This window comes from Phodopus roborovskii, unplaced genomic scaffold (assembly GCF_943737965.1).
Source record: "Phodopus roborovskii unplaced genomic scaffold, PHOROB, whole genome shotgun sequence".
Classification (NCBI taxonomy): domain Eukaryota; kingdom Metazoa; phylum Chordata; class Mammalia; order Rodentia; family Cricetidae; genus Phodopus; species Phodopus roborovskii.
The window spans coordinates 4,362,210-4,376,246 of NW_026126558.1; the positions used below are offsets into that span (position 1 = coordinate 4,362,210).

Below are 14,037 nucleotides of genomic sequence, written 5' to 3' on the forward strand. Positions count from 1 at the left end.
CTGCTCACATTCCCCCACTTCCTTGAGCTCAGGTTTTCTGTGAGATAGGGTTGCCGTCGTGCCAATCGTGGAGTGGCCGAGAAGGTGGCATTTGCACTAAGATGGCTCCATGAAGGAAATGATAGTACTTGGCAGTGCTGGGCCCCTCCTAGCCCTAGTTGTGTTTCAGTGCACAGCAGTCCTCAGCATGTCTCCTTCAGCCAGCTTTCTGGTCACCTAGGGTCACTAGTGTAAAGCTATAGAGTTATCTCTTGAGGTATTACTTAGCTTTAAGCAGAAACTGACTCTTGTTTTGTTTTGTTTGTTTCTAGTTTTTGACGTGTTTCTGTTTTGGTCTGACTAGGAGGAGCCTGATCTGGTTAGTGCAATTTATGGCCGAGGGATAGCCTATGGAAAGAAGGGACTACATGTGAGTATGTACTAGTTACGCTTGCCACGGTGCCCACATGGCTTGATGCACCCAAGCCTTTGTCCAAACTGCTTCTCGTTCACTCAGCTCTGCCAGGACACAGATGAGAAAGGGGTAGATGATCACCCCAGGTGCCATGGCTAGAAGGCAGGCAGCCAGGCTCCCCTGGGTCTTCCCAGTCAGTGATGAGCTGGCCACTGGAAAAGCCGGGGATGGAACTGCTTTCCCAGACCAGTCCCTGAGAATGCAGAGATTAGGCTAAGTTGTTACAGTGGGATCTACAGCCTGAGATCCATTCACCGTGGTGACAAGTTGGTAATCATTCCCTTTATTTCCCTAAGGAAGGCAGTGAGGCAACGGTTAGCCCTGTTCACTAAAAACAAAAACAAAAAATCACAGGCTGCCCTTAAGATCAGTGTGCATAGAGTATGTTGTATACAAACCCTTCTTATGATTCTTAACTAATGACAGTCATGTGAAATAGTGCTTAGAGGGAGAATCATTACTTTTGTAATTTTTTTACATTAAAAATCACAGTTTTTAACATTTTATTAAATATTTTAAGTAAAATTTATTAAAGTTTAAAATACTTTTGCTGTGCTAGTACTGGCTTGGAAAAAATGGATGTGACACTTATAATTGTACCCTTCTGAGACACGGGGGACTGGGACAAACTTAGCCCTGGTAACCATAGCGTTGAGGGCACAAAACTGTTTCAGTCATAGGTCAGCAGGGACCAGGTTCAGGTTGCCACATAGCCTTCAAATAAGTGCTACTTCCTGCCCCTGTCTGTGTAAATTTTGCAGCTCAACGTGTAACTTATTTTTGTCTTTAGTAGAAACTTAAGTGTGTATTTTTAAGCATAAAATCAGCCTATACATGCTCAAGAGAATTTAGCTAGACTGAGTTCATGGTTTTGATCCACACTAGGCATTTTCCTGTTTCTCACTCACTGGTGGGTGTCATTCTCCAGGCTGGCAGCCATGTGTTCACCCCGGGGATTAGACAGGTTATGTTTAGATAATATCTGCCATCTGTGAACTTGTGGTAAGCATCCAGGATCAATGTGCCACTTCCTGAAGGGTGGGAGGCTTGGGTGAATTGATCAGATGACCTGAGACCACTCCTTGAACAAACATGGCAGAGCATTTGTGCAGAATCGAAGTTTCTGTTCATCTCTAAGCAGCACTTCTCTGGTGACTCCAGTGTTAGTGTCTCAGAAGATCTTGCCACTGTTCCAAGCAGCAGTGTGTCTCATACTAAGCTAATACCTTTTCAAGGACATTAAGAACGCTGAGCTTGCTCTGTTTGAACTGAGCCGAGTAATTGCCTTGGAACCTGACCGTCCAGAGGTATTTGAGCAGCGAGCTGAAGTGAGTGCGGTTTTCTTTTTCCCTCCGTTATTGAATTAGCTGAAATTCGGAACCCTTTCGTATGATTTTATCATTATAAATCTAATGCTCCTTTATGCCGAATTGTGTTCCTACCTCTTTTCTAAGGCCTGCAAATATGGTGGTAATTACTAGACAGCCATGGAATGAGTGATGCTCTTGAAGTAACATGAGAGTGATATTTAGTGTGAAAACATGTGGTTATATTGTCTGCTTCTTCAGTGGATACTCATTAAAGAGATATCATTCACAATACTGCAGATATAAATGACACATTTTAACAAAACTGACTGTACAGCCCTTTGAAACAGTTGTTCCACTGGTATAGAAGGGAGGAGAGAGAATGAGAGAATGAATGAATGAATGAATGAATGAATGAATGAATGAATGAATTGCTTGAGTATATGTACCCATGTACTTATATATGGTTCTTATGAGATGGACCTGCCTCCGTAGACATTTAGAGCAGGTAGGTTTGTTGTAGAGCTCAGAGACAGAGGTATGGGAAGGGTACCTGCTGATCTTCGGAGTGGACATCTGTAGGTGGCCTGCACAGAAGTCCATGGGGGTGTGCTAGAACAGCAGGAGGAGGGTGTTTTGCAGAGAGAGGAGAGTGCCAAAACTCCCTTTGTGGCTTTAAATCTGTATGTTCTTCAGTAGTGCTGGGCTGTCAGGGGTCAGGTGTGTGCTAGTGTGTGCATGTAGTCAGTTTGATATGGGGTGACTTTTTCTCTCTCGAGAGGGAAAAGTAGCAAGTGTAGGAGCATTGAGTGCTCAGTCACTTCAAGACTGCATCTAGAGGTCTTGTCCTCAAATTGTAGTGTCTTATACTTCAATTTCTTTAAGTGCCTTTGCTGTGTTGGTGACTTGGTCTTAATCTAATTTTTCTCAGTGATGTAGTTCCTCACCTGTTCATTTTGGATCTCACCCTTGGGCTAGGAGGCTGGAGTTCTGCCCCCACAGTAGGAGGCTCTTGTATAGTGGTTGGACAGGTCACTCTTAAGTCCCACCAAATCTGGATGAGCTCACTGGTGTCTCTCTCAGGACTCTAGGGCTGCATGAAATGATTCTGATAAACCAGGCATTCAGTTCATACTTGCAGGTTTTTAAATTTTGCACATCTTAAAAAGCTAATTGCCTGTCTAAAATCATATTGTTGATTAGAACAATAGCTTTCCATTATCTGAAAAATAGATAGCAATATTTGTGACACTGTTAGCAGTCACTACATCATGATTTTCACAGCTAAATTGCAGTCTGCTATGTCTGCCTCAGAATTAATTTGTGAGGTGTTTTGCTTTTGTGTTTCCTGAAATAATCTGTATTTGATGAAAATATTTTAACCCATTACTATGGATATTAGCAGTTGTGCCAAGATGTGATAATTTTTACCTAGGGGTTAGTAAAGCAGAGAAAGACATTTTCCCTCCCACATGATCGCTCCACCCCACCTGTGATGAGTTCCAGGCCGTATGTCCATCTCTTTCTGCTTTGGAAGCTACTGCTAATGTTTGGGATGGGCCCACCCAAGTGTTCTCCCAGGCTGTGCTGAACTCCTGCAGAGCAAGTGACCAGATGTAACCCAGGGTGAACATGACCTTTCTTAGAGCACCCTGGTTAGAAATTGCTGGAATGATGATTGCTTGCGATCAAGTGCATGGATTTGATTGCATGAACACTGGGACCCACTGGGACTTTTTTATATCTTGCTGATTTCCCTTTGGGTGCTGGTTGTCATGCTGCCTGGACCACAATGACTGCTGGCTCTAAGGGACTTTTCAAATGGGCAGACAATTTCCCCTGTGATGCTGAGTGTGGTTGATGAGGTAGGGACTGACAGAGCACCTGGGATCCTAGTAAGCATCCTTCATCTTTTGCTCCCATGGGGAGTGGAGCTAGAGACCATGAAAGACTGTAACTGCTAGGACTTGTCTGTCTGTCCCAGTGGTTGAATGTGCATGTGCCTTTTTTTTTTTTTTTAAACTTAAAAAGTGAACATAGCATAAGAAAAGGGGGTCTGATTTCAAGAAGAGCCACATCTGGTACGCCTGCCTAGAGTGGAGTCAGTGACAAGGCAGCTGCTGGAGCCACATTCTGTCTCCTCTCACTGAACTGAGCCTAGTGGCCCGTCTGTGCATCCATCTGCCTGTGTGTGCATGAGACCGTAGGTCACAGCCTGCTACAGGGAGCTTTGTGAGTGGTGTGTGGTTCAGTGGAATTGAAAAACTAAACACTGACAGTGTAGAGCTGGCCATAGGAAGTTTTCCTGATTGCATGTTTTGGATTTCTAGATTCTGTCCCCTCTGGGACGAATTAATGAAGCCGTAAATGATCTCACTAAAGCTATTCAGCTTCAGCCCTCAGCACGGCTGTACCGGCACCGGGGGACCTTGTACTTCATATCTGAGGTGACTGCCCCATAAAGATTGGTCCACACCTCACTTCTCCCACCATTTCAGAAGCCACTCTCTGCTAGATTGGGTTCAGTTTAATGTCAGTGCTACAAGGCAGCCATGAGAGCACTGTCTTGAGCAGAAATTAAATGCAATAGAGAATTATAAGGGCAGGTTGAGTTTCCATGTTTGGGCCTTGGGCAGTATCAAATTCTCAGCTGGCACAAAAAGGTTACAATTTGTTTCATAGCTTCTACTTAGAGGTAAAACTTGATTTTGTTTGCTTCTCAGTCTGAGAGCTGTAATCTGAACCTATAAGGCTTCCAAACCATTCTGTTTAGGTGGGCTGATCTAGCAAGTCTGTTTCTATCCCAGTGGCTCCTATATCGCAGATGTGTGTGAGCTTGCAGTACTCTAACAGCTTACCACAGTGAGGATGCACCCCAGCCTAGGCATTTCAGAAGTGTCCAGTGTGAGAAAAGATGCTCTCATTGGTATTAGAAATGATACTTTTCCTGTGGTTGAGGCAAAAGGCCAAAAATTAAGCCTCTGTGAACTCCAGTTAGCAGTTAGTAGGGTGAGGACTTCTAGTTTGGTGGGACTGCTTCACCGTGGCATTTCCTTCAAGGCCAAGAAGGTCACAGGACCCGATGGGGTTTTCCCCCTCTGCCCGTTTAATTTCTAGTAAACATAGTCTTATCTTTCCTCCTCCTTTCCTTTCCATAGGACTACGCGACAGCCCACGAGGACTTTCAGCAGTCCTTAGAGCTGAACAGAAACCAGCCCACAGCCATGCTGTACAAAGGCCTAACTTTCTTTCACAGAGGACTTCTGAAGGTGAAGCCGCGCTGCCTGCGCCTGCGCTGCTGTGCCTGCTTCGCTTGGGGTGGGGGTGGGGGTTGGTTAGTGGGATTGATCTGATGCATCTCATCTCAGAGTGTCACAGATTTCTTAGCTGTGTGTGTGTGTGTGTGTGTGTGTGTGTTCATGCACATTTCACTTGCTGGCTACTAAAAGTAGGTCTTCCTCTGGAGCAGTACTGAGCATGGGCCTAGAGGAGCTGCGCATTGTGACTTTGGGGGAAAATCATAATGGGTACCAAGTCTGTGATTTACAAGTTGGTTCGGACAGTGTAGTCCAGGTGAGAAGGACAGGAGACCGATAGGAAACATCTGTATGTCCTACTGGGGCTGAGGAGACTTACTTGACCCGGTTATTGGAGCCACAGGAATGGGAGGGATAGGCCACTGTAAACAATCATTCACCTGATGATGAGAGGTGTTTGTGTGGGGTTGCTTCCTGCTGGGCACTCCCTTCCATGTCCTTGTGTCTCTGTGGGGACCCTGCAGTGCAGCAGGCTCTACCAGTAGCTAGGGATCACAGAGTTGTTACCTCCCCTACCTGAGCCATAGTACCCCACAAGGCCTCAATTACTCTATTACAGGATAATCCAAGCCACTAGATAAAAACTAGGCTGGCCCAAAAGCTATGCACAGCCAGCTGCCTTGTTAGAGAGCAGTCCTGTGTAGAGATGGTGGTCTTCAGTCTAGTGTTGAAGACTGACAAGCTTTGACAACTCAGGATGAGGAATGTCTTCAGCAAGAATGATAGTTCTGCCATGGAGCAGGCCCTCTGTGTCCACTAGCTGCTGTCCTTAGATCTGCCATCCACTCAGGGGGAAAGGGTACAGGTTTTGTTCTTGTCACTCTTGCCTAGACAGCATGACGTAGTGACAGTATCTATAATAGCTGCATTATAATAGCTGTCATAGGCCATCTAGAGAACTCTGAGAGAGCTCAGAGGATGGATGTAGAGCCCATGAAAATACTGGACCAGAGATCCTGTGCATTTTAGTATCTTCAGGGATCCCAGAGCCATCTCTCTCATTCCCAGGGAGGACTGCAAATGTGTTTGAGGATGGCAGAGGCCATAAGTAAGTTCTCAGTGTTGAGGGTGGTACTTGTTGCATAGCCTGTGTTGAGAAGTGACAGCGACCGACGACATGGCCTTGGAAGCCATGCTGTGCTCTTGCTTTGAGCCCTGCTAACCATCTGCAGGACACGTAGCTGAGCTTTTTCAGCTTCTTGCACACCCATAAAGCAGGCACGGCCCTCTGTCTAGTTTATCAGAAAAAGTTTAATCTGTGTTTTATAGATGCTTTAAAATAACTCCCATCCCGCTGAAAGCCAAAAGACGAAAAGTTTTTACTAGTTCTTTGTGTGTTTCTCACATCTCATGTGCAGTAAGTGCCTAGAGTGTACAGAAGAAAGAGTTCCTGAGGCTTGGAGCTGCCCACAAGGATATAGGCCTTAGTGGGCTCTGCCCACCCACTCTCCGAATCTCTTTCATTCTTCATCTTTTCTTACAGCCTCTGTATGTGAAAAGGTTCAGACCACCATGTTGCACTTAGGGGCAGCCTCAGGGAAGAGAAGAGACACATGGAAAAGACCACCCACTATGTACTACGAATATTTTTTAAAGGAGAGCATATACCAGCAAATGCACTCATTTGTTAGATAAAGCTGGGCACAGGCACAGGGCAGTCTCCTGAAAGGCTTGAAGAGTGAGACTTGGTTTGGTTTATCCAGATCTCTAAGAACCTGCTCAGTGTTTTCGTGGTCTGAGCATTTGAAGTCCCTCAGTGAATGGCTCTTCCCAAATCACTGGGTCCTCCCTCCTCCCCCTGTACTCTGAGCCCCATACATGGGACAATGGGAGGAGAAGTGGAGAGGGCCCTTTGTGGTGGTTTATCTGTGCTGTCCAAGAAGGTCAGGGGGTTGCACTTTGTCTCTCTTGTCCTACCAGCATCCTTGTGAAGTGTAGACAGCTATCTATGTGAATTATGGAGCCAAAGAGTAGCCCTTGCTATTTATAGACACAAAGCATTAGACTCCACGGTGGGCTTGAGCTGACAACCTTAAAGTGGGTTTGTTCAGGGCAATGGCAATTTAGGAAGTTATCAAGTAGGTGGCTTTATTTTGTAATTACCTTTTATGGAAGAACGTTAAACATTTAAGAATGTTCACTTTATGCAGTTTGTTGCAGAAAGGGCTTGACTATGTAGCTCAAGCCAGTCTTCAACTTGTAACCTCCTTCCTCAGCTTCCTAATAGGCTGCTTTGTGAGCCCCACCATACCTGGCCAGGTACATACACAGCTGTTCCGTGTGGTGGATAGGGCCCTTGTGATACGACAGCAAGAACTTGACATCCATTTAGTCCATATCATAAGGACATTTTAAGCTCTTCACCTTGAGCTTTCTGGTGGGAGCAGCCAAATGGTGGCTGCCCAGTGACCAGTGAGGACGGTGATGATGGAGTGGAAATGGTGACATCTGCCGAGCCAGTGGCTCAGAAGCAGTGTGTACACAGAGGTTGCCTCGTGTGAGCTAGTCTCTTGTTCCCAATGGTGTAAAATCTTGATTCTGCTGTGTCCCTCTTTGGCAGCTGAGGTAGAGAGCTGAGCAGTGCTTAGACAGGAACCCTGAAACCAAAGACTCTTAAAAGCTGAAGAGAATCAGACTTTGAAGAACTGTGGCGTCCACGCATGCTGTAAGTGGAGTGGGCAGCAGATGCCCACTGGGCATCTCCCCCTGGATGTCCACAGACACTGCAGGCTTAACATGCCCCAGCCCCCTCTCCCTACTGTCCTCCTGTTCTCCTTGTGGTAGCCACTGCACTCGTCCTCTCCCAGACTCCCCAGCCTAGAAGCTCCTTGCCTTATCTTCCTCACCTCACTATCACCAGATTCTGTCTGTTTGCCTTCCGAAATGGCCCTGTACCCAACCCTTCTTTCTCTCCTCAGGGACACTCACCTTGAGCTTTCATTATCTCTTGCCCAGATGCTCGCTGACCCAACCTGGGGCCTGCTGCCCTGCTCTACCCTGCACAGCTGCTCTGCCACGGTCACCGTCCTTTCCCTGAGGCCTGGGGTGCCTGCGCAGGTACCAGCCAGGTTCTGGCCTTGTCTCTCCACTCACACCTCTGTGCACTGTCCTGATTTCTTATCATTCCTGGCTCTGAGCTATGCCCACTATAGCACTGTGCCCCTCCTCACACTACTGTTGAGCTCCTAGAGCACTTGGCTGTCACTTTCTTCTCTTTATTCCCAGGGTCTTGCTCCTATCTCTGTTTTAGCTCTTAATGTTTATGCTTATAACTCCCATTACATAATTGACTTTCTATTCTAACTAGACTGAATGTTCTTAGAGGACAGAGATAATGACTTGCTCATCTTGTACCTACCCCTCAATTCCTCACACTGACTCTGGTACATAGTAGGTGCTCAATATGTGTTTGTTGAATAAAAGTATCATACAAGCCTTAAAAACTAGGCCACTTTAGTCTTTAGTAGCTACATTCAGAGTTGTAGGAGCCCTTCACCAGCAGTTCATCTTCCCTGCCATTGCTTCAGGAGTCTGAAACCAGCCCCTCTGGCCATGCTGTCCCCACCCCCATCTACATAGGATCTGGATACAGAGACAGTTGGCTTTTTGAAGTCTTGCAGCTGTGCTGTGTGCAGAACTGTCTTACGCCTGCAAATCATCAAATACTTATTGAGTGCCTACCATGTACAAGGCATGTGACACCAGTAGCTCTTTCCTACCAACATCTAATTGAACAGATGTGATGTGTAAAGTTGTCTTTTTCTTCAAGCTACAGCGGTTACTTTAGTGCCATTTTGTCCTGTCTTTGGAAAAGTGTGAAGTGACTGTATTTTGTTTTTATCACAATAACAGTAATATCATGTGGAAGTACAGGTGTAGCGGGTACCAATGTTTAGGTAGTCTAGCCTTGACCAGGACTACCCTCCAATAGCAGTACTCACATTAGGATTTGGGTATGAACAGGTGTGCTCTAGATTCCTCCAGGTGGCTACAGCACTCTGGCCTCAGCTGCATGCCAGCTGCTACGCTGCACCAGCTGTGCCCAGTCCCCTAGTCTTTATCCACATGTCAGCTGCTGTGCTGCACCAGCCATGTGTGCCCAGCGCCCCAGTCCTCAGCTGTGGGTCAGCTGCTACGCTGCACCAGCCGTGCCCAGAGTCCTAGCCTTGTTCTGTTTTCTTTCACTGTTTCCCTGTAGAACCAAGGAATCCCAACTGCTAGACCAGGAGCCTTTTTTTTTTTTTTTTTTTTTTTTTTTTGGTTTTTCTATGTGTAATTTATATCTATCTATTTTGTTGATTGAGTTTAAATGCAGCAAGCTGTCATTTGGAATAATCTCACAGAGCTGTTGAGTTTCTTTGGTCCACTGGGCTGTTATGGATTGAAGAAATGATGTTCTTATGAAGGTGAAATCATTAGCACTCCAGCACTACTGAGTTAGACAGGACAACAGTTCTGTCGCAGTGGGAAGCTCGAGGCTGTTTTTATAGAAATGCCTTTTTTTACTGTTAGAATTACAGCTTCCCAACAGTTCATTGGATTGCTTGCCTCATTTTTTGGTCCTGTTTGAGACAATTCTGCCAGAGATGGGTGTGGCATACATGTAAACCTTTAGCAATGCAAGTAGAATTAATGTGAATGGGCTCATTTTCTGCACATCTTCCACAGGAAGCCATCGAGGCCTTCAAAGAAGCTCTGAAACAGAAAGTTGACTTTATCGATGCATATAAAAGTCTAGGACAAGCCTACAGGTAAGTGACAATGGGCTGAAAGGAGACTAAGACATAAAAGGCTGCATCTCTTAGAAAAGATGTCCACTTTAGGTTTGAAGGCATTGCTACATCTTCTGGCATCTCCTCTGTGATTCGAGTGAGCCCTGTGTCAGGGCCTCTCGTATGTGTCACCATATGGAAGCCATGTCAGCTTGCACAGCTGTCTGAGGGTCACTCTTTCAGGGTTATGATGTTCATAGTGGTGTGTAGGTGTAAGTCCCTGTAGACTGGGTGATAGACACCATCACCACTTGCCAGGCTCTATGGTGGTGAATTCCTGATCATGGGAAAGTCAGTCCATTGCAGAAAGCTAACTAGGTCCTCACCTCTTGGTTCTGTGCATTGCTTCACTATTAGAGTATTCAACTTTGAAGAGCAACCTTACTCCGATCAGAAAGGCAGGTGACAAGGTTGATGTGGGAACACATGAGCTAGGAGCTGCTGAGACTTGAACCTTGCAGGTGTGCTACTGCGGGCTCTCTGGGCTGCCAGTGTCTTGCCTGTAAAGGAGCCATGGTGGCTACAGGGGAAAGGCTGTTAGAGAAATTCCACCCTCATATGGAAGTTGCATTTGGTTTTGGGAATCAGTAAGTTAATTTTTCCTATAGAAATCCAAAACTGCGAGCATCCTGTAATGCTGTATGTTAAGATTCCTGTAATGTTAGATTCCTAAGTGGGGTGAAGACTGTGCAACTGTGTGTGTGATGTTCAGGTAGCAAGAGACACACACCTCCCTCGAGACCTACCGGAACTGAACTCCAGGTCTGGTGTCACTCACCTACCTGGTGCTCATCACAGTTGTTCAATCCTTAGAGAACTGGGCAATTTTGAAGCAGCCACTGAGAGCTTTCAGAAGGCCCTGCTGCTCAACCAGAACCATGTGCAGACCCTGCAGCTCCGAGGGATGATGCTCTACCACCACGGCAGCCTGCAGGAGGCCCTGAAGAACTTCAAGGTGAGCCTCACCAGCAGGTAGAGCCGAAGCTGAGGTTCTTGCTGGTTCTTCAGAGAGTTCTGTGGAGGAATCTGGACATGGTATATTCCTTTAATCCCAGCACTTGGCAGGTAGAGGCAGATAGCTCTTGGTGAGTTCTAAGCCAGCCTTGTCTATATAGTAAGTTCTAGGTCGGCATAGTGGCCTGGATAGTGAGACCCTGTCTCAAGAGGGGGTGGGGGAGGGAGAGAGGGAGGAGGCCTTTGCTTTGGCCTCTAGACTGATTTAGAAACATGTCGTTTGACTCAACCTGGAAGGAGAGCTTCTGGACTGAAGGATAAGCTGTCCTAACCCGTGTGACACTGATACAGCCTTTTGTCCTAAACTGTAGCGTTGCCTGCAACTAGAGCCATACAATGAAGTGTGCCAGTACATGAAGGGGCTCAGTCATGTGGCAATGGGACAGTTTTATGAAGGAATTAAAGCACAAACAAAAGTCATGCTGAACGATCCTCTCCCCGGTCAGAAGGCTAGCCCAGAGTACTTGAGGGTGAAGTACCTCCGAGGTAAGCAGAAAATAGTGGCAGTTTTCCACTTCCATGCCCAGAGCTGTAGGTGTCTTGCTGCCTCTGTGTCGTGGTGGAGTTAAAGGTGGGCATCCTGTCCCTTGCATCTCTTGCTAAAACTGGCAGTTTCAGGACTGGGGACCTCCATATCCTCCAAGACAGGTCTGATGTTCCTTCTACCTTACCTGCAGGTCTTCTAAAACTTCACAGAAACTTGACCTGTGTAAAAACACATTTATGGTTGGATGTGAGGTTCTTTGTGAATAGTGTGTTTGGTGCCCTCTCATTTCACTGAAGGACAGGAAAGTACCCTGCATGGGGTTTTCATTTTTGAGAGTTACCTGATCCTTCATTCCATTCTGTCACAACCTTCTATATCAGAAAGACCCAGTTTGGTGAGAAAAGGAGTAATTCTTGTATTAGTCACAGACTTGCTTTGTCTCTATATTACATCTTCCAGTATGCATATACATGTACCACATCTTGCTGTACACACACACGTCTTTTTATTCATATATACACATAATCATCCAGTGTACGCACACACACCTCTTAATGTACATAGACACACCCATCTTCTCATGCTTGCTTACACACACACACACACACACACACACACACACACACACCCCTTCCAGTGTACACATACTTCTTCCAGCATACATGCATGTTGTCTTTGGGTTTCTATTGCTGTGATAAAACACCATGCCCAAAAGCAACTTGTTGGGGAAAGGGTTTATTTGTTTCACATTTAGGTGTTAGAGTCCATCACTGAAGGAAATCAGGGCAGGAACCTGAAGACAAGAATGAAAGTGGAAGCCATGGAGGGGTACTGCTCACTGCCGTGCTCCTCACAGCCTGCCAGCCTGCTTTCTGATATACCTCAGACTACCTGCCCACAGTGGGTGGGGCTCCTCCACATCAGTCATTAATCAAGAAAATGCCATACAAACTTGCCTACAGGCTGATGTTATGGAGACATTTTCTCAATTAAGATTTCCTCTTCCCAGATATATATAGGTTTGTGTCAGGTTGACAAAAACCAGCCAGCACATACATATATCCTCCAGTATACACACACTTGCATCTTCCACTATACACACTTGTGTATCGTTTTACCCATTTATTTAGGAAGATGTTTTTATTGTCTGCATACCCACATATTTTACCTTTGTTCTCATTAGCCCTTGAGAGCATTATTGTAAAACTGAAAAAAAGATAGAATCCATGTAGTAACAGCCATATTAAAATGTAAAAGCATAGGATCTGCAAGATGGCTCAGTGGGTAAAGACAGTTGCCACCAAGCCTGTGTACCTGAGTTCAATCTTCAGCACCCACGTGGTGGAAAGGAAGAACTCATAGACTGTCTTTAGACTGCCACACACAATCTGTGGCACACACATGTCATCCTCCAAATAAGTAAAAATGAAAAATATTTAAAATGTTTTCTATATAATTAATAGAAAATTATTCATTAGACTTTGTAAAAAAAAATTCCCCCCTTTGGTCTTTTTGAGATAGCATCTCATCTTGTAGCCCATTCTGGCCTAGAACTAATTATGTAGCCCAAGCTGGTTTAGAACTCATGGTAATCCTCCTGTCTCAGCCTTCTGAGTGCTGAGATTACATGCATAAGCCACCACGACTGGCATCCTTAGAAATGTTATAGTTTAGGGCTGGGAAGATGGCTCAGTGGTTAAGAGCATTGACTGCTCCTCCAGGGGACCCGGGTTTGGATCCCAGCAACCATATGTACCAACTCAGAACCACTTGTAACCAGCTCAGGGGTTACATCTGTTCTCCAAGGTCATATGCACTCATATGAATATATCCACATTTACACACACACACACACACACTTTTAAAAATAACCAAAATCTTTTTTAAAAATCATACATTCCCTGATTTTTGCTCTAGGTCTTTGACCTCTGGGATGTATTTTGCAATCATAGCATATCTTAGTTTGAATGCTAATCTTTTATTAGCCATAACTGATCAGAATATGAACTTCATAGACTTTATAGTTGGAAAACTAGATTGATATGTAATTGTCACAAACACACTGAAATTTGGGTATTTTCATGTAAAGGTGTTTAAAATATAGTCAAAGAGACCCAAGCAGACTGATGTATTCTGACCCTGTGCTTCAAGTCAGGAGCAGGCTTCTATCATGCCATCTTTCAGAATTCCTACATTAATGACAGCGTGGTTCACAGCATCCATGTGGTGACTTGTTCAAACAAGGGCTTCCTCAGCAGTATATGGGTTTGGCAGCTCCTTTCTTACCTACAGAGTATTCTCGGTATCTGCATGCACACCTCGATACCCCCCTGACGGAATATAACATTGACACGGATCTACCAGGCAGCTTCAAGGACCACTGGGCCAAGAACCTACCTTTTCTCATAGACGGCTATGAAGAGCAGCCAGGCCTCCAACCCCATATCAAGTAAGTGCTGTGTGGTATAGCTTTCTAAAATCCAACTGGGAGCTCACCTGTTTCCCATTTGTTTGGAGGGATTGGGTCTCGGTATGTGTTCATTCCAGGCTGACTTCAAACTCATGATTCTACTGCTTCAGTGTCCTGAATGCTGATATTTCTTGATCAATAAATGACTTCTTGCCCATGTTCCTATTACTTTCTTTTTGCAGTTTGTATGCCATCAGCTATTTCTCTTAGTTTATA

General features: G+C 45.4%; 1 protein-coding gene across 13 annotated transcripts in view; it reads left to right on the top strand.

Moving 5' to 3' along the window:
- Ttc13 (tetratricopeptide repeat domain 13) overlaps positions 1-14,037 on the top strand; it is a 54,854-nt gene that overhangs the window by 24,946 nt on the left and 15,871 nt on the right. For 3 of the 13 annotated variants that reach the window (XM_051201665.1, XM_051201658.1, XM_051201659.1), the window contains 8 exons: positions 344-409; positions 1,690-1,782; positions 4,092-4,208; positions 4,920-5,030; positions 9,747-9,829; positions 10,664-10,805; positions 11,176-11,350; positions 13,644-13,800. In XM_051201665.1, the coding sequence (XP_051057622.1) occupies positions 344-409; positions 1,690-1,782; positions 4,092-4,208; positions 4,920-5,030; positions 9,747-9,829; positions 10,664-10,805; positions 11,176-11,350; positions 13,644-13,800 (944 nt within the window). The remainder of the gene's footprint in view (positions 1-343; positions 410-1,689; positions 1,783-4,091; positions 4,209-4,919; positions 5,031-9,746; positions 9,830-10,663; positions 10,806-11,175; positions 11,351-13,643; positions 13,801-14,037) is intronic. The other 10 variants (XM_051201668.1, XM_051201663.1, XM_051201664.1 and 7 more) reach the window with 5 other exon arrangements.